The 20,884-nt window shown below is 37.5% G+C and overlaps 1 protein-coding gene across 10 annotated transcripts; it reads left to right on the top strand.

Annotated features, from left to right (window-relative positions):
• The first annotated feature begins 3,018 nt into the window (after positions 1-3,018).
• On the top strand, positions 3,019-20,298 carry stk35 (serine/threonine kinase 35). Of its 10 annotated transcripts, none has more exons than XR_014199529.1 (4): positions 3,019-3,709; positions 7,418-8,177; positions 16,227-18,136; positions 19,322-20,298. XR_014199529.1 is itself a non-coding variant. In XM_082144422.1 (3 exons), the coding sequence occupies exons 1-2, from the start codon at positions 3,193-3,195 to the stop codon at positions 8,131-8,133; spliced, it is 1,233 nt and encodes a 410-aa protein (XP_082000548.1). In that variant the 5' UTR covers positions 3,019-3,192; the 3' UTR covers positions 8,134-8,177; positions 16,227-20,298. The 10 variants fall into 10 exon arrangements, 1 of the variants encoding a protein (XP_082000548.1); XR_014199530.1 differs by having other exon boundaries at positions 18,288-20,298; XR_014199531.1 differs by having other exon boundaries at positions 18,215-20,298.
• Positions 20,299-20,884: the final 586 nt, after the last annotated feature.

Below are 20,884 nucleotides of genomic sequence, written 5' to 3'. Positions count from 1 at the left end.
ACACACACACACACACACACACACACACACACACACACACACACACACACACACACACACACACACACACACACACACACACACACACACACACACACACACACACACACACACACACACACACACACACACAGACAGACAGACAGACAGACAGACAGACAGACAGACAGACAGACAGACAGACAGATAGATAGATAGATAGATAGATAGATAGATAGATAGATAGATAATTATTTATAATGAATTATTTTCCAATTTATTTCATTGCACTTTCCCCCAGGATATGAACAACAAAATATATAAATGCAAAAATAATTGTATAAAAAAATAAATCTCTGCCAAATGTTTTACTTTCTCACAATATTTTGGATAGGTTTTATATTATTTATTTATTTTATAAAGCACACGCTTTTTAATTTTCTTGTGAATGAAACGTTAATTCATTGCTTCATAACTAATAACATTTACGGATTGCAGTTGTCGTTTCCAACAGGAAAAAGTCTTGCAAAAAAAACAGAAGTAGGAGTACACGGGTGTCTTTACATCAAATTATGAAGACGAAACACTCCAAGGCACTGACGCGGTAAAGTAAACAGCCTCTAATGAACTGGGCTAAATCATTAAACCAGTTTAAAGTATAGATCTACGTGTTTCGGCAACACAGCTTTCTTCAGGACACATCGCAATTGCTCAAACGAGTATTCTTAAACTAGTGGCGAATAGTGGATCATCAAGGACAGCTGTTGATATGTGTGTGTGGCTGAGACTAGCCTCTTGGTATAAAGCATAACAGCAACAAAGAGAGAGAAAAAGAAGAAGAAAAAGCGAATGAAGAAAGAAAAAAAATCGATTAATCACAATTTAAATCACATCTAATATAAAAGTTTGTGTTAGGTGTGTAGCCTACTGTATATTATATAACATCTTTAAATATTATGTGCATCTGATGTAGAAACATACTGTGTTTATATAATGGATTAAGACTGATATTATTTTCTCAAAATCGTTTTCTTTTTAGAATGATTGACTGATATGTAAAGACTTTTTTTCCTGTTGCAAAAGACAATTGCTATACATCTGTGAATGTTATTAATTATGAAGCAATGAATTAACATTTAATTTACAAGAACATTAAAAAGCTTGTGATTTATAATTTAAAAAAAGAATAATATAAAACCTATCCAAAATATTGTGAGAAAGTGAAACATTTTTATATCTTTTTTTAATAATTTTTTTTAAATAAAAATATTTTTGTATTTGTAGTAGGTCATTGTTGATCTCCTGGGGGGGATTTGCAGTGAAATAAAATGGAAAATAAATAATTAATCACTTTACAAGGTGCAGTCACGTGATGCCTTGCATGCAAAATATGCAATTAGTTAATATACATGTACCTAGGATGAAAAGGAAAAAATAAGCCAGAGTATAGCTGAATAAATCAATGAGTACATACATGGACAGATGTGAATATCAATCTGCACATCATTGGTTAAGAGAAACGTCTATCATAAAAACAAAGGAGGAAAAACAAAACAAAGCAACATACAGGCACAATGAAACGCTTCTGACACATAGGTATATATGAACACATGTCTTCGATGACGTCAGGGACAGGCTGTGCGTGTCTGAGGGAACATGCTGTACCGCACGTGCCCTCCCCCCCCCCCCCTCACGTGCCCCCCCCCCCCCCCCCCCCCCCCCCTCACGTGCCACCGCACATCATCAACTCACGCCGATACACTCCCCTGTCATTTCATAAGGGCATCATCTTTGTTTTGTTTTTATTAGTTGATGTTTGATGAATTTCAGTGTCATCAATTTCAAATTCAGCGCAATTATGCTCCGTCAATTCCTCCCCCTATCATGGAGAAGTGGGATCCCCCTACTTTGCATATTACAGAATGACGCTGTGTTTAACCACATGAATACATGTGTATATAATAACACAGATCTATGAAAAATTTGTGAATATCCTTTTGCCTTTTGTGTCCCATATGAATGTGAATATAATGTGAAATAATTCTGTATTAAAAATGACTTTTACCATGTAGTATTACTGGGATTGTTTAACACATAGAAAAAATAAAACTTTATATTTGTTTTCTTATTCTATCTTTTTCTTTTACATATTTTATTTATATATATATATATATATATATATATATATATATATATATATATATATATATATTATAGATTTTAGTGGACACAATATTTTATTTCATTTTATTATTTTGTCTTCAGGTAATGAGTGACTCAGTCCACTTACAGTCACTTACAAAAATGCTGTACAATTCTATTAATAAAAACTGATATTTGATATCAAGTACACATTTTTGTTTAAAAAAAGGGATTACTCTTAATTTTTTATGTAGTGTAATTTAATTACAGTTACTTCTGATGTAATTGCATTAAATACTGTACAGACTATAAACAATTATATAAAACAATAGTGGATTTAACATCAAAATCCAATGTTAAAATTTATGTTTTTAATGTAACCTTCTCCCTTTAGGTCAGTTCAAGAATAATGTTTGCTATGTTATATGATTTTTTTTTTTTTTTTTGAAAGAATTAAAAGAGCAGTTTCATGTCTATCCTTGTGTTGATCTACTGCTCGAGGTTGATATGCGATTTAGAAAGTAATTATAATTAATCCAATACTTTTTAAAGAGAGAGAGAGTAATTAGTACAGTAATCTAAATACACTGTTGAAGATGTATAATTAACAACTTTTTAGGGCAACTTGCCCAACACTGTTTGTCAAAATACAATCTTTAATGGAATGATTAAATTCTTAAAAGAATTTTACTTCTTTTCAATATATAAAAAACACAATTAAATGTGTATTATTACGTTTAAATCTGTGCATTTCAATAAACTCTGAAAAAAAAAAAAAAAAAAAATCGCTTAAATATTGTTTAAAAGGCTTTGTGACAAACCCCACCCGTCTTTTGAATGAAATGGAACAGTCCGCCGAGGCCACGCCCCCTTTGCTTTCTCCTGTTAATGTTGTTATTGTTTATGTCAGTTGGACGTTTGATAGAAGACGTGACAAAAACAAAACAAAAACCTACACACAAACCTGTCGAGTTTCCCCTCAAAAAACGAGCACAGTCAGCTAGATAGGGACGTTATGACAAATAGGATTATTGCCCCGAAACATATGTCAACACAGGGGGTAATAAACTCATGGAGCTGCGCAACGGCACACAGGGGAGAGTAACGAGCCTCCGGCGGGGCTGCAAGAGAGTCAAGCCGCCCATCGCGAACATGAGGCGGGATGTCAGTAAAGTTTTGCGCCCGCTTCCCGTGGAGACCAACGATGATGATGAGCCCATGGAAGAAGAGGACTGCTTCTCCACGGGCTTCCTTAAGAGTGCCAACCGGGAGCTCGCGACGCTGTTCTCGGCGCCCCGGTACAGTCTGATTCGGGAGGTGGGTCGGGGGAGCTACGGCGTGGTGTATGAAGCAGTCGCCCGCAGGACCGGAGCCCGGGTGGCCGTGAAGAAGCTCCGCTGCGACGCGCCAGAGAAAGTGGAGCTTGCACTGGCTGAGTTCTGGGCCCTGGCGAGCCTGGAGAAGAAGCACGAGAATGTGGTGCAGCTGGAGGAGTGTGTGTTGCAAAGAAACGGGATGGCACAGAAAATGAGCCACGGGAACAAGCGAAACAAGCAGTATTTGAGATTAGTGGAAACTTCACTGAAAGGTAAATAAAGTTTCACAGACCAGTACTGTACTGTAGCTGGAGCTTCTTGAAAGCATGTGCACTGTTCATAAGGTGAACTAAATGCTTGATATCTGATTTATTTATTTATCTTGTCAACACAAGCAGGTTTTTGCTTTGTAAAAGTTGCATAAAAGCAATTGCACTTTTAATAATAATATGCATGCATTAGTATTAAAACTCTTTATGGTTTTATTGTGCATCTTAAATGCACATCATGAATGCACAAAGTAGGAAGAGAAGCTCGTCTGTGCGTGAGGGAACATCATGTTCCAGCACTCAATGCATTAACCCCTTCACTCCCATACAGGCCATATATATGTACACCTCTGGTCATTGTATGCAATTTTCAAAACTTTGCATACAATGCCATGTCAAATGACATGTTCATTTCATGTCATTTGTATTACCAAAATTAAACTGCTGTCAAGGTGTAAAGTAATCTGTGTTAAATCTGTGCAAGTACTTTTAAAGACATTTACAGGATAAAAAAAAAAGAATATTTTTAAGCCATTGCAATCAAAGACAACAATTTCTAGCTCATTATATGTTTTAGAGTGGTTCATAACATGAAAAATGTAAATTGGCTATTGAAATTTCCATGTTTTTTATAATTTTTTTAATGCATTTTTACAATTTTATTATTTTCTTTGACTTTTCGGGACCTGGGAATATATATATTTTTTAATTCCCTGATATTTCCATGATCATAGGAAGGAACCCTGATTATAGTTGATCACATAGGCTAGTTGAAATTTTGAAATATTTTACACGTCCCATTGGTGCATTCCATTCAAAACAATTTTAAAGGGGATTTTGTGAATTATTTGATACATTTTCAAAATGGCACAATATGAATGTGATGTTGGTGTTTGTGTGGCGTTTGGTGTGTCGAGGTGACAGTGAGTTGCGTGTGAGTGCTATATTTGTGGTTGTGCTCAGCAGTGGCAGGATCTATTTTGTGCTGACTGGTGATGTTATGCAAGTGCCACCATTTAGTGGCCTCGTCTACAGCGGAAAAACTAATCCTGATGTTACAGCCTTCTTTAGAAATGATCCTGATATAAATGTTTTCGCTGATGGATTTTTGGGTTATGTAATGCTTTTTGACAAATACGACATATATGTCAGTCATGTCTGTATCGACTTGGCCAGAATATTGTGTTTGTGGCCTGTAATCAGTCATTTCGGTCAAAGTGAACCATTTTATAGATCACACTTTACTTCATATCAGAGATTCCCAAACTTTTCTTTCTCCTTTTTTAACCCAAAGTAAATACCCTCAGTAATAAAGTTAATATTTCAATAATTTAACAACACATTTGCGTGCTCATGCTTCTCTGATGTCAGTTCAAGTGCCCCATTGTGATATTTTAAAGGTTCCTGATTTTCTCCTACAATAGGTTTACATGCATCAAAGGTCAAAAACACTTTCATTATTATATCTCATAATAATATATATTGCACATCATCACTTAATTTCTCAAAGAGCCTGAAAACGGTTCGTTCGAAGATTCAGTTTCTCGTTTCGGCTGTTCAGAATCGAATCTTTCTTATATAGGAGACAATAACTTTATTTGTCGTGCACTTTAATTTTTAAAACTTTGCAGACATTTTACCTTCACAAACAGCTGTATTACACACTGCATGAAACAAAGATAATATATTAAAGAAAAAGCATAATGGGGCACTTTAATTGTTACATGAAATGCAGGTAAGCAAACAAAATAAGTCAAAAATGAAGTATTTGGGTAGATCTTTTGCTGTTTATTAAAGTTTGATAACCCCAGTTTGGGAAATCCTGCTTCATGAGACCTAACATTTGTTTTTTTAGGATTATAGGAGACATGTTCCCAAGTGTTTCCTTTCCCTAAGTGTTTATAAGTTGCTATATAGGCTACTTCCACAGGTCACAGTCCACCTGTTTTCCATGCATTTCCCAACCCTTGTTTCCTGAAGTTAAGCTATGTTAGTTATCACAGAACGCAGACAGATTATTAATGCTTAGCCTCATACAGTCTCTTTGGAAGGGCTCCAAACGTGTCGCTCAGAGGAAATCTGTGCTCAGCTAAAGGCTGATTGGTGTTTTGCTAGTCTATCAGCATTAGCTAAAGCAGCACTTTAGTTCTGGCTGGCGTAACACTCTTTGTTGAAGGCTTTGGTACTTTGGACAGTAAAGCCGCTGTAGTTTGAACGGAACTCGGTTTAATCAAACACGACCGTCTCTGTTTGCTAATGAGTCTGACACAACGGCTTATCAGTGTCAGTTAGAGACCAGAAACGTTCAATGAAGAGATGTTTGGCCTAACTCAGCAGAAACAGCTCTATTGAAGCACATGAGTAGATTATGGACTGGAGTGGGTTTGATTTGCCATCATCCTGAAGTGGTTTACAATAAAGGCCAGTTCTGACTTAAAAAGGAGGCCACTTGGTCTTGGAGCACATTGTTGTCCACCGTTGTTTTCTTTGAATCTTTAAATTGGGGACTTTATGCTTTGAAAGCAAGGAGCTACTAAAAAGGCAAAAGAAATTGTTAGTTTCGCTACATGAAATTAAAATTGACCCCGTTTGCTTTCTTAAAAGGGTTAGTTCACCCAAAAATGAAAATTCTGTGTGTCATTAATTACTCACACTCGTGTCGTGCCAAACCCGTAAGACTTTCGTTCTTCTTCGGAACACAAATGAAGATCTTTTTGATGAAATCTGAGAGATTTCTGTCCCTCCATTGACAGCTAAGCAACTACAAATTGACGCTTCAAAAAGTTCACGAAGAGATCTTAAACCAATCCAAATGAATTGAGTGGTTTAGTCCAAATTTTCTGAAGAGACAAAATCGCTTTATACACTGAATAGAGTTAATTTAGGCTTTTATTTTCATAAGCATTCATCTACTCACACATCAGTTGTGGTAAACAGAATCTCAAGCAAGTTTGCTTGATGTGCAAGAACCAATGAGGTTCATTCTCGCGGTTCAGTTGAGCTTCTATTTATATTCGCTGAACAAAGTTTATATGCGAATAAAAGCCGAGATCGAGTCTCATCAGAAAATTTGGACTAATCTGCTCAACTCATGGATTAGTTTTACAATCTCTTTATGAACTTTTTGAATCGTCAAAGTGGTAGTTGCGTAGACTGTCAACAGAGGGACATACATCTCTCAGATTTCATTAAAAACATCTTCATTTGTGTTCCGAAAGTGAACGAAAGTCTTTACAGGTTGAGGGTGAGTAGATGATGACAGAATTTTCATCAATTTACTATCCTTTTAATACACATTTCTGGTCTTACTGTGAATGTTTAATCAGTGCGCCTTATTTTGAAGTAAAATTTTCTTTGTAATCTTTATAATTCAACATGCTGGATTGGTAAAAAAGGCCCCTGACAGGGTCCAACTAGTGTCAACGGTGCAGAACACACTAAAACTGGGCCGGCCGACTGTTGGCATGGTGTTTCGGGGCCTTAAACAGCGGGTCCTGCTTCTTAACTACAGTAGTCAACATTTGAAGTGGATCAAAACCTTTCATCAAAGTCATACATGAGTTAACTTTGTTCAACAGTTCATGAACTGTTTTGATCCACTTCAAATGTTGACTACTGGAGTTATGCACAACAATTACCTGCAAATTTCAGCATTGAATGTCCACCTGTGCATTTTCATCGCGTAATTCCCACATTCTACTATCATTCCAGGTGAGCGTATCTTGGGTCACCCAGAGGAACCGTGTTATCTTTGGTTTGTAATGGAGTTCTGCGATGGGGGCGACCTCAACCAGTACATCCTCTCCCGACGACCTGATCCGCGGACCAACCGCAGTTTCATGAAGCAGCTGACCAGCGCTGTGGCCTTCCTACATAAGAACAACATCGTCCACCGGGACCTCAAACCAGACAACATTCTCATCTCACAGAAATCGGATGGTCCCGTGATCAAGGTCGCCGACTTCGGCCTCAGCAAGGTGTGCGCGGGACTCAGCTACATTGAGAACAACGGTGACAACCATGTAAACAAGAACATGGTGAACATTAATAAGTTCTGGCTGTCGTCAGCGTGCGGTTCTGACTTCTACATGGCACCGGAGGTGTGGGAGGGCCATTACACCGCCAAGGCGGACATTTTCGCGCTCGGCATCATCATTTGGGCCATGGTAGAACGCATCACGTTTATCGACGCCGAATCCAAGCGAGAGCTCCTCGGCACGTACATTCGTCAGGGAACCGAGATCGTCCCGGTGGGCGAGGCCTTGCTGGAGAACCCGAAGATGATCCTGCATATCCCGCAAAGGACACGCAGTATCATGTCGGAGGGCGTCAAGCGGCTTCTGCAGGACATGTTGGCGGTCAACCCGCAGGACCGGCCCGACGCATTTCAGCTGGAAGTTAGAATGGACCAGGTCACATGTGCGTGATAAGCCGACCTGATTGGCCAAAACGAGCATGCTTGCTCTTTCAGGTGGGTTGCAATTTCTTGATATCATTTTAAACATCAAGCGCAGCATCAGTTCTGGCAGGTTACGCTAGTCAAGCTCGCGTCAGCTGACTCTCAGCTGATCCACGTCTACCTATAGGAATACGACGCCTATCACTGTATACATACATGAGCTCCTTCAGTATTATCAGCAGCTATCGCGTTTCTCAGGAGCTCTTTACCCTCCTCCATCCACAGCTATTCCTCTCATCAGTCAGGATTTGGCATTCTGATTCCCCTTTGAATCAGACTAAATTCTCAATTATGTTGTACATTAAAATCTTTATTAATTAATGATATCTGCATACATTCATGTTGGTTCTGTTCTGTTACCCAAAGGGTCCTGCTCTTATTCATGCTAGGCTGCATGGGAGTTGTTGCCCAGAACAGAACCATACCGCTAATCCAAACTGTATGCTAATTGCCAATCGTATTTGACGATAGTGGTCCTGACAGAAATGTTGTATTCACCATTTTTATTCACCAGTTTAAAAATCCCATAATGCACGAAAACAAGCCTCTTAGGTTGTTCTAAATTTACCAATATGTAAATCAGGCGTGCCGCACAAGTCCTGAAAAGTGAAGCCTAAGCGCCTCGATCGCCCCCCAGTGGCTGGTCCCAGTATAGGTCATAAACCCCGCCTCCCCATGTAGTCTAATGGGACGCAATGGAAACTAAACAATCAAATTACGCTTCAAATACATTGTTTTCAAAGATGTTTTATGTAATTTTAGGTAGTTTTTAGTTGGTCTTAGTTAGTTATTTGATGCTATAAAAATGGGAATGTGACGTCATGATTGACAGCTGTGATTGACAGCTTCTCTAAACGAAATAGTCACTGGGGCACCAACAGACTTTTTGGGGGATTTTCGGGAGGAGATTGGAGCTTCAACACCGACATAATGAGTAAAGTGAGTGAGGCCGGGACCTTGACATCACGGCTCTTCTTCACGTTCACTACTGGGCAGAATCAGGTCCCAAATTAGCGCAAGATGTCAACGCCATATTAGGTCTCTGGCGGCTTCACTTTTCACCAGTGGAAGAGAGAGATGGTGCGTCGTCCATCTTTTTTTTACAGTCTATGATGTAAATACATACATTTATCTACGTGTTAAAGTGCTCGCAGGTGCCAAATTGATTATAAACGAAGCTAGGCCGATCTTGAGTTTGCTTCCCAGAGTTCTTTGCCTATTCCAGAATTTCTCGTCCTTCCAGCTGCTTTGTGTTTCTCTAATCAAACCCACGTACAGTAAATGGCCTCAGGGGTAACATGTACCCTGCGAGGCTGCCACGCTCTACCCTTCGCACGTCTCGCAGGCCTGTTTGGTTTAACCGGCACCACGCCCCGAGTTCCTACCAACATTTTGACTAACAAGATCTGACACCTTTTTAACAGCAGAATGCATGTGGCCAGGGGCGATAGCGTGACTGTGTGATACACGGCATACACCCAACCAGGTGCGTTCTGTTTTTTTGGGTAGGATCCAATTATTATACAACGTCAGTAATACCGGAATGCCGTTCCCGCAGAGTTTATTGCACTTTTTTTAAATGGATTTTGCATTGGATGAGGTTCAACTGAAAAGGCCAGAGGAAATTGAATGCATTTCCTGAATGCAAGTCACTCTATAGCATTTTTTAAAATTTATTTAAAGTAGCTATATTTAGGCTTTTAATTATTAGAATTTTTTTAATTAAACATATTCACACTTTCAGGAATTCACGCCACAGTGAATAACAGTGTGAATTTTATTCATTAAAATCACTCAAGTTTATTATCAATGTTTTCTTAATGTGTATTACTTTTATTAATAATGTTTTATTAATTTATTTTTATTAATACCAATTATTAATGTTATTTATTTAATTTTATCTAAATGTATTTATTTATTGGTTTGTTGTTCATGTTGGAAGATTATTAAATTTGCTGAATCAATATAATTATAGCTATTATGTTTTTCCTCTAATTTACTTTTTATTAAAATCTAGGGCTGTCAATTCAGCATTCAAATAATCATTTTAATTAAATAAAATAATATGCTGAATAATCTGATTTATAAAAAATATTCACACTTTCAGTAATTCACGGCAAGTATTGTAATGTGTATCAAAGTCAATTGAATTAATTCAAATCAATAATATGTAATATCAATGTATGTTTATATTATAATGTTTCTTATTTTTAATTAATAATAACTTATTTATATTTAATTCTTTATTTATATGTAATTTTATCTAAAGTTATTTATTTATTTATGGGTTTGCCGTTAATGTTGGAAGATTACAAATTTGCTGAAACAGTAATAATAATATTTCAGTAATAATTATATATATTATGTTTTTCCTCTAACTTCCCTTTTATTCAAATCTGTGGCTGTAAATAAAAAAACAAAAACATTTTAATCAAATTAAATAAAATGCTGAATAATCGAATTAATTGTTTATGTATTCATATTTTCTAAAGAAAATTATAATTTTAATATATTCCATTGTCACGTGTCATTAGAAGTCAATATATTGTAATTTAAAGTCAGTAAAGTATTTTATTAACTTAAAATTCACACTTGAAATTTTCTGTCTTAATACTCCCAACCAGGTGCTTCAATGTTTTGGGTAGGAACCAATTGTTATACAACATCAGTAACACCGGAATGTTGTTCCCGCAGAGTTTATTGCATTCTTTTTATGGATTTTGCATTGGATGAGGTTCAACTGAAAAGGCCAGCGGAAATTAAATGCATTTTGAAGCCATTTTATAGCACGATTTTAATCAAGACTGGCTTCATTGTTGTCCGGAGGCTAGAACATACGACAGCCGGTTTGTTCTAAAACAATGACTTCATTCAGACTAGCACGCATCTGTATAACCTTTATTTAACCAGGAGAAAAGACTCCATCTCCAGTGAAATGCAATGAAGATGGCGGCTTGTTTGATGTAAAATCGGAGGGCCTGTGTTTGCGAGGATGTGAACGTGTACGTGACTCGTGCATCAGGGGTTTATGGCCTCAGTGAGCATATAGAGCAGTTATGCAACACTCCTCCTCTCCCCGACGGCCTGAATGGATGCAGCCATCCGTCAAAACAAGCAGGCCTGGGAGTCGGGCTGTGTGTCTTAGTGGGGTAAGAGGGGGTACTTTTGTGTATTTACACCCGGAGCGCCTTCAGACGTGCTCTTCAAGCCCTCCACCCTCCCGTCCCGAAGCACACACACACACATTTCAGGCCCTGAGACACTGAGGGGGTCTATGGTCTCGCTCTGGACTCATGTTCAGAACATTTTGTTCTTTGCCTGCCAGCCTGTGTGAGTCTCCATTGCTACTGTGTGTATACTGTCACTGTCAGGTACATAATTATTCACACATGAAATATAGCAATGGTGATATTGCTCCTCTTTTTTAATTAAAGACATTCTCACTTTCAGTAATTCACATCACAAAAATTTTATGAACATGTAATGTGTAACAGTATGTAAATTATATTCATTCATATCAATAATGTATTATTATTTCAACACATTTATTACTTTAACAGTAATATGTTTATTTATTTATTGTACATTTTATTATGTCTAATACTTTTTATTTTTATATATAACTTTTATTATTTATTTATTTTATTTAAAAAAAAATGTTTTATACTATTTAATAGCAAAAATTCACACCAGTGTAATGTGGACCAATGTGTAAATTATATTCACTCATATCAATAATCTTTTATAATGTTTCATACATTTATATTATTTTTTTATTTAATTTAATTCAATTCTAATTTTATTATTGCTTATACTTTTATTTTAAATATTTTAAATGTATTTCATAATAATAATTATTATTATTATATTATATTAATTTATATTGATAATAATGTTTTCTGTTGATTTTTATTAATTAATTAATTTGTAATGCTTTTTGTTTTTAATATTGTTATTAATTTATATTTAAATTGTTTTAATTAATACTATTTGTTTTATTATTATTATTATTATGGGTTAGTTTGACCCGATTGACCTATTGAATAATCACTGCTAGTGCCAATAAATATGATTAATCCAAATTTATTGTCTATTAATCAATATTTGCTGAGAAAAGCGTGAAATTAAGATAATTCAAATACATACACAAGTAAATCCTTGAATGGACAAAGTGGTTTTAGAAGTCATAGTATTGTAAAAAATAAAGCCAGTAAAGCATTTTACCAAGTCGGTGTTTTAGGCCAGTTTGCAAGTTGTATTTGTTACCTTTTATAAATATTATATATTTGACTGATGTTCGCAGGCACAACTCTCTCTGTGCTCAGATCTTTTCCAGATGGGAGAGCGTATATTATCATGTTAGTGTGATTGTATCTGTGATTATGGTCATTATATAAGCGGGTCATTGAGTGCAGAGCTGCTGTAATATATGGTACAGTGTGTTCTCTCTCTCTCTGTTCACCGACAGCCATGTCGTGTTGATCAACATACAGCCACGGAGCTGAGCAGAAAGTCAGTGTTTATGCCTAAACTAACGGGACAACATTCAAGTTTTGATCCGAACAGAACAAAATGTAAGAAATGCATTTTAATACACCATCAGATTTCTCAACATTTAAAACTTACCATTTGTGTGTGCGATTCAGACTCCTTTGGGAAAAGTGGGGGTTGTTTTCCAGGATTGGAGGGAGCGAGCGAGTGTTTACAGACTGTTATGCAAGCTGGAATATCTTTCAGCTGATAATTGATCTTAAAACATGCCGTTTTCCCATGTATTTAGCACACTTTTCCAATCAGAGCCTTGCTTTCTTTTGATCGTCAAACTGGTTTTGTTTTTTTGTCTATCAGATAAAAAAAAAGTATTTTGAACTAAAGATGAACAACCTAAAACCCTTTGCAAATTAATAATAAGTCAATGTAAGATGTGACATTGAAGGCATTTGTGCACTGTAAAAAACACTCAAACCCTCTTTTGGTGTTAAAAAACTACTGTCAGGATTTACTAAAGACACGCAGTGAAAATTAGCGCTGAAAAGGCGTGGACAGGGTTATTTTTGCGGCTGACCTTATTGCATATGCATTTGTAGGAGTTTCCCTTTCAGATGCAAAGTTTATGGGAGGAGAGTATTTAAATTAATCATGTAAGCCGTCCTAACCAGACGCGATGCGATGAGATTCCAGCGACAAGTAATTTGTCTGTCCACACTAGACGTGACGCGACTGCGAGATGCGTAAAAATCTATCCAAACCCACAGCCAATCAGAACAGCGCGTGGGCGGAGTCAGTCAATCAGAACTGCGTGTGGGCGGAGTCTCGCGGCGAGATCACGGCACCAGAGAGTAATCTTGACAGCAATCGCAAGAAAATGGATAAGTAGCTACATAATCAAATTCACAAATATTACACCATTTAAACATTATTTAAAAATACATAAGCTACTGAGTTACTAAAACAATCTTTGCCAAAGAATACACTTGTTTGTTCACAGTTTGAACGTTCTTGTTTTCATTTGTTAAATTTCAAGATCTGAGGTGAATAATCCATTGTTGCTTTTACAGCTACAAAGCTGGAGCACTAAATGATATTCAGTGTCACATTACAAGCTTTTAACATTAAATAAAGCACATAAACAGTACCTGAGATTATCATTGCCACACTTTGTGTTTGTTGTTCCAGTGCGACGTCGCAGAAAAATAGAAACCGTTTTTAAAATAGTATCATCGCGTGTCGCCGTCGCGGCTGGTTAGGACAAACACTCTGATTAACATGGAAAAGACGCCCTTTTATCGTGCGTCGCGTGTAGTTAGGTAGTTAGTAAGGTGATTTATTAAGGTTTGCGCTAGTCAATTTTCTGGTGTTTCCGCCATTATTTACCACCCCAAAAAAGCATGTCTTAAACCAGACGCTAATTTGCGCAGCTCTTGATAGATTGCGTCAGTCATTACGGAAATGATCCGGGAGCATCTGTTCTTTAATTTGCGTGTTGTCAGCAGATCACACGCAGAACTTTACACTCCCATCGGTGCTTTTATGGGATTGAGCTCTCATACACTTCACACAGCACTAATCCTACAAGCTGTCGTCATCATTTGCTCCTGACTGCTCTCCTCACTATCTTCTTCTCTCTCCAACATGGTAGATGATGATGCTGATGTGTTTTTTATTTTATTAACATTAATGATGACACAGACAACAGCAGGAACATTAGGCTGCCAAATGCACAGATCGAATATACTGAAACATCCGGTTTCTTTCTCAACTGTTCACTAATGACATAACCGAGAGAATACTTGTCGAGATGGGTGTTTTGACATAATTTTGTGAGTATGTGGCCATTCAAGCGCAAGTAAATGCGAAAGAGGAATCAAATCGGTGTTCAAGCACTGTTTGAAACGCTCCCCCCTCTCTCTCTCTCTCTCTCTCTCTCTGTGCGCCAGTCCCAATTTTAGCCTCTTCTTCTGCGTTTATGTAGCCTGGGAAAACCCTGACAACTTCTGGCAAATTTAGATTTGCTCTGCAAGTAGTCTGGCAAAGAGCTCATTCAAGCCCATTTCTAATCCATCGAAATCACGGCACCAATCAGAAACGTTGGGGCGGGCTTTACACAATGATGATCGCTCTGATTGGTTTTAGGTCTATCCAATTGCGCCCAGAGGCATTTGAGCGACGTCCGTTGGTGACGCCCCTTTGGAAATGAGTTATTAATGAAGCTTTGCCAGACCATAACTCAGTTACTACTGAGAATGGTCTGGTTTTAACCAGACTAGCGTTTATGTGTAAATTGGCAAGACAAAACACATCCAAATGATAAATGTTCACTGATGGTATAACGTAGCAGTTAATCCGCAAATGACATGCGTGCCGAACCATGATCTGTACGGATCAACTGCGATCTGTTGCACCTCTAATAATTAATGAACACACTTATCATATCATCATGATTGCTATCTTACCCGAGATGAGTGTCCTTATCCCCAAAAATGTCGGTACTCAAAAGCGTTTCCCTCCACATTTTCCACATTTAGTAATTTTTTCTACGCATGCGCACCAGTTACGGGCACCCCTGATTATAACCCAATATTTACTCAGTTTTCTTAATGTTATCCTTTTGTGGAATATATTCTGGCTCAGTCTCTGTAAAGTAAATTCGATCGGGTCAAACTTGGAAAAACAATTGCACGGACACTCAGCATTATTGGATTAGCTTACAGCCATAGTTGGCCGAGGATGAAATCGGATCTGATGCAGAAACAGCTTGGATGACATCAGTAAATCATTTACTTGCCAAGCGTCCGACACATGGACCCCGGATTAGAAACACTAGGAGAACAACAACAACAAAGCCTGTAGCCTGTAACTGTTGAGTAGAGTATATCAATGAAAGATATGGTCTTCGTTTGAGCAGTGGTGTGTTTCTGCTGACGTCTGCAGCCAGATGTTCTTGTGTTCGGGCCAGATATCAGCCGTCTGCAGAACTGCCGGATCAATGACCGGCTGATCATGTGCGTTTCAGTGGGTCTGAGTGGGTCTCTGTCTCGTTTTTGCTCTATTTACCTACAGTATCACACGCTGAATTATTATGCTTTCAAATAAGTTATTTTTGTGCATTTTGTGCAATTATTTGCATGCAGCGACTGTGCAAACGTTTCAGCATATACTCGAGTGTGGATGACATCAAATTTGATATTATGACAAAAGTCATAACTATGAGATAAAAAATGTAAATTGTGACAAAATTCGATATGACAAAAAAAGTAATTTTGAGATTAAAAATTGAAATTATGACAAAAAACAATTGACATTAAAAAGTCATGGCATTTCCATTTATAATTTTAATTTTGACTGACTTAAATCTCCTAATTTCTACTTTTCTTTCATAATTTAGCATTTTTACATCATAATTATTACTTAGTATCTCATAATTTTGACTTTTTATGTCATAATTGCGACTTATTTGTCATTATTGTGATTTTCCAAATCATGTGTTTTATTATTACGTGTTGTAAATGGACTTTCTTGTGTGTGTTTGGTTGAGTAAGTTTTGTTTTGCTCTCTCTACAGGTTTGCAGAGTAAAATTGCTCACCGATGGAAGGGAAACAAAAGGAATCAGTGAATCCCGGAACTGTGAATTTTGTCTTGCGCTCACTTCCAGAAAGCAGAAGTGAAAAGAGAAGTCTCGATCTCTATATTAAAGACCCATCACGTGGAAATGTTATGCAGGTATCTTTCTTAACACGCTGTTTTTCTACTTCAGTGCATCGGTCTTCCAAACTGACTTCAGACCTGTGTGTTTTCTGCTCAAATCTCACCAGCAATGATTTCACGTCCCTCTCGTTCTCTGCTGTGACTCGTGCTGTTGTTCTGGACCAGATTTAGACGCACAAGTTGCACTATGTCCTCAAACAAGCATATCCCATGAAAACTACCTTTCACCCCATCCTTCTGGACGGGGGTTTACCAGACAGTATAGATGTAAATACTTTCGATATAGATAATGCAGCACTAGGATTGATCGAATGTTGTTGAATGCTCTAAAATATTCACGGGACAATAGAGAAGGAAGTTATTATAAAGCTCACAACCATACAGACATACTGTGAACGATATAATGTGAATAACTGGGTACATAGTGACCCGATCTTTCCTGTAGGTTTGAATGTTTCTGACCCGAACAACAGCACTTCTATATAAAAAAAATTATAATTCAATCACCGTTGTGCCTTATTTTTACTTCTTTTTTTTTACTTTTTTTTTTTAAGAAAGTATTTGGATGGTTCTTATTATTTTATTTTTGTTTTTCAAGGATATTTAAAATGATTTTGTTTTATCTGAAATGTCACCATGTTATTTCCATGCTAATAATATTGGTTTCAAATGTTGAAACATTTGCAAAAATGTGAGCGGTAGCCTAATTAAACTTTGCTTTGATTTGAGTTCATTTGACAGGATCCATTGAAGCAGTTGCAATTTCTGTCAAATAATTTCCTTTTTTTTTTTTTTATGTGTCATTTATCATCTATCAAAATACAGATCAGGTGTAAACAAAACCATGACACTTTTTTTTTGTACTAACGCCGTTAACCAGGAGATTATTTTACTTTCTATGCAGACTGGAGAGTTGATGTTTTGTAAATAATGAATTGGTGAGGGATCAAATATTGTAGTTGTTAATCCTGGTTTTCATCTTCACATTGTTGTAGCAAAATGTCTCATTTCCTTTTCACATCAAAAACGGAGAAATGGAATGTTTTAGTTCCGTTGGAATGGAACAGTTTGAATTCACTTTATGGGATTTTATACACAGAACACTGCAAGATTCTGTTTCTATAGGAACCATTGAGTAGATGTTGCTTGATTCTCCTCAGTACTGTTTGACACAAACACACTAACCCGATTAGGACCTTTGTGAAAAATGTGAGTACTTGTTTTAATTATAAAAAGGTTCACATTCACATTCAAGGTTAAAGTACATACATTTGAGGTCACAATAGTCTATATTTCTCCCGTAAACTGGGCATTTGTACCAGGTAAAGCCAGTGAGAAATAGTTTTCCTTCTGTATTTTAGTAATGATGTCTATTCAGTGTTCTTGTTTACATACTCAGTGTTTCTACCTCACTATCATGACATCTTTAACCTCACTTTTCCTCTCTGTGGTGCGATGCGTTTAGTTCAGTCCTTTGCTGTTTGCATCTTTTCAGCGGTAGTACTTTTATCCGTAACGTGTAAACGTCTCGAGCAGACTTTGCATTTCACTGTATATGTTGTTATTTTATTGTGCTTTATATGAGTTGCAGAGCAAGAGGAATCTTCTTTTATTACGGTAAAACAATTTTACCGTACATCTTTTATCTTACATTCTCCCTAAAGGGACATGGTGATAGAAAAAAAGCGAAAGAGAGCAAACGCAAAGTCAAACATTTTGTGAGCAAATGCAAAGGTTCTCAGCGGAACAGAAAGTGAATTTAAAGGTTCTCGGGGAACACAAAACATTTAGCGAGCGGAAGCAGTTTCTCGTGGAACGCAAAATGTTTAGCGAGCGGAAGCAGTTTCTCGTGGAACGCAAAATGTTTCCGCAAAGTTTCTCGTTGAACGCAAAATGTTTAGTGAGCGAACGCAAAGTTTCTCGTTGAACGCAAAATGTTTCCGCAAAGTTTCTCGTTGAACGCAAAATGTTTCCGCAAAGTTTCTCGTTGAACGCAAAATGTTTCCGCAAAGTTTCTCGGGGAGCGCAAAATGTTTAGCGAGCGAACGCAAAGTTTCTCGTTGAACGCAAAATGTTTCCGCAAAGTTTCTCGGGGAACCCAAAATGTTTAGCGAGCGAACGCAAAGTTTCTCCTTGAACGCAAAATGTTTAGCGAGCGAAAGCAAAGTTTCTTGTTGAATGCAAAATGTTTAGCGAGCGAAAGCAAAGTTTCTCGTTGAATGCAAAATGTTTAGCGAGCGAACGCAAAGTTTCTCGGGGGAACACAAAACGGTAATCGAGCGAACGCAAAGTTTCTCGTGGAACGCAAAACGTTTAGCGAGCAAACGCAAAGGTTCTCAGGGAACACAGAACGTTTAGCGAGCGAACGCAAAGGTTCTCAGGGAACACAGAACGTTTAGCGAGCGAACGCAAAGTTTCTCGTGGAACACAGAACGTTTAGCGAGCGAACGCAAAGTTTCTCGGGGAACACAGAACGTTTAGCGAGCGAACGCAAAGGTTCTCAGGGAACACAGAACGTTTAGCGAGCGAACGCAAAGTTTCTCGGGGAACGCAAAACGTTTAGCGAGCGAACGCAAAGGTTCTCAGGGAACACAGAACGTTTAGCGAGCGAACGCAAAGTTTCTCGGGGAACGCAAAACGTTTAGCGAGCGAACGCAAAGTTTCTCGGGGAACGCAAAACGTTTAGCGAGCGAACGCAAAGGTTCTCGGGGGAACACAAAACGGTAAGCGAGCGAACGCAAAGTTTCTCGTGGAACGCAAAACATTTAGCGAGCGAACGCAAAGTTTCTCGGGGAACACAAAACGTTTAGCGAGCGAACGCAAAGGTTCTCGGGGGGAACACAAAACGGTAAGCGAGCGAACGCAAAGTTTCTCGTGGAACGCAAAACATTTAGCGAGCAAACGCAAAGGTTCTCAGGGAACACAGAACGTTTAGCGAGCGAACGCAAAGTTTCTCAGGGAACACAGAACGTTTAGCGAGCGAACGCAAAGTTTCTCGGGGAACGCAAAACGTTTAGCGAGCGAACGCAAAGGTTCTCGGGGGAGCACAAAACGGTAAGCGAGCGAACGCAAAGTTTCTCGTGGAATGCAAAACGTTTAGCGAGCAAACGCAAAGGTTCTCATGGAACACAAAATGTTTAGCGAGCGAACGCAAAGTTTCTCGTGGAACACAAAATGTTTACCAGGCAAACGCAAAGTGTCTCAGGGAACACAAAACGTTTAGCGAGCGAACGCAAAGTTTCTCGTTGAACACAAATGTTTAGTGAGCGAACTCAGAGTTTCTCGTGGAACGCAAAATGTTTACCAGGCGAACGCAAAGTTTCTCAGGGAACACAAAACGTTTAGCGAGCGAACGCAAAGTTTCTCGTGGAACGCAAAATGTTTAGCGAGCGAACGCAGAGTTTCTCATGGAACACAAAATGTTTAGCGAGCGAACGCAAAGTTTCTCGTGGAAAGCACATTTTTTACCGACAAATAATTTATCCTCCCATCTCATATTTTTTTTCCTTTACCGTGTCTCTTTAGCCTCTGATATCTTTATGGATCCTCTGCCAGTGACACTTTCTAATCTCTTAGGGAACTTCTAGCTGTTCTTTCATCAAGACAAAATCCACATGAAGTTCGTGTCTTTCACCGGTGAATCATATTAAAGGACGTTTCAAGTCTGAAAATAGTACATTTAGTGTTACTCACCTTGAAATACCAAAAAACCTCATCGACTCACAGTAAGGTCATGCTTCTTGTCCCTCAGGTGTTCACTGTAAAATGTTTGCAGGTCAAACAAACAGAACCATTTAACAGCCTGAGGAATACTAACCTACACAAAAACACGCACATTGACTGTTCACTACAAACACGGAAACCAAACTGTTATCTTTCTACTGAATTGTTTTCTTTCTCTCCTTTGGTGATTTTTTTTTTTTTTTTTGTTTGGTCTGACTATTTTAAGATTACAGATATTTTATATTGCACAAATGTCTTCTCATAGTTAATATTGAACTGGGTTTGGTTTGTGATGCTACGAGCCATTTGATGTTTTTGCAATGCGATCTTTCTTAAATGTATGTAGACTCTTGTTTTCTTGAAATAAAGAAATAGAAATAAAAATGTCTGTCTTCATTATTATGTATTATCAGGTTGTGCTTTGTATGTCATAATTTTGCCTTTTTTGTCATACTTGTGATTTTTATCACCTAATTTTTACTGTTATAATTTTGACTTTTGGTATCATGACGTAATGACTGTTTTATTCAAACGGTTTTATTATTTATCTATGTTTTCATAATAAAAATCATAATAATGTGTCATAATAATGAATATATTTCCTAAAGTCTACTTTTGTCATAATTATGACTTAATGTCAGAATTTTGACTTTTTGTCAGAATTTTGACTTTTTTATCACCTAATTCAAATTTTTGTCATAAGTTTGAATTTTAATGTAATAATTATGACGTCAATTTTGACTTTTATACCATAATTTTGACTTTTTGTGTTACTTTTACATAAATGATG

The sequence above is a fragment of the Leuciscus leuciscus genome, assembly GCF_965113295.1.
Source record: "Leuciscus leuciscus genome assembly, chromosome: 18".
In the NCBI taxonomy this organism is placed as follows: domain Eukaryota; kingdom Metazoa; phylum Chordata; class Actinopteri; order Cypriniformes; family Leuciscidae; genus Leuciscus; species Leuciscus leuciscus.
The sequence above is the reverse complement of the archived record's forward strand: the minus strand, read 5'-3'. Positions and strand labels throughout refer to the sequence as shown.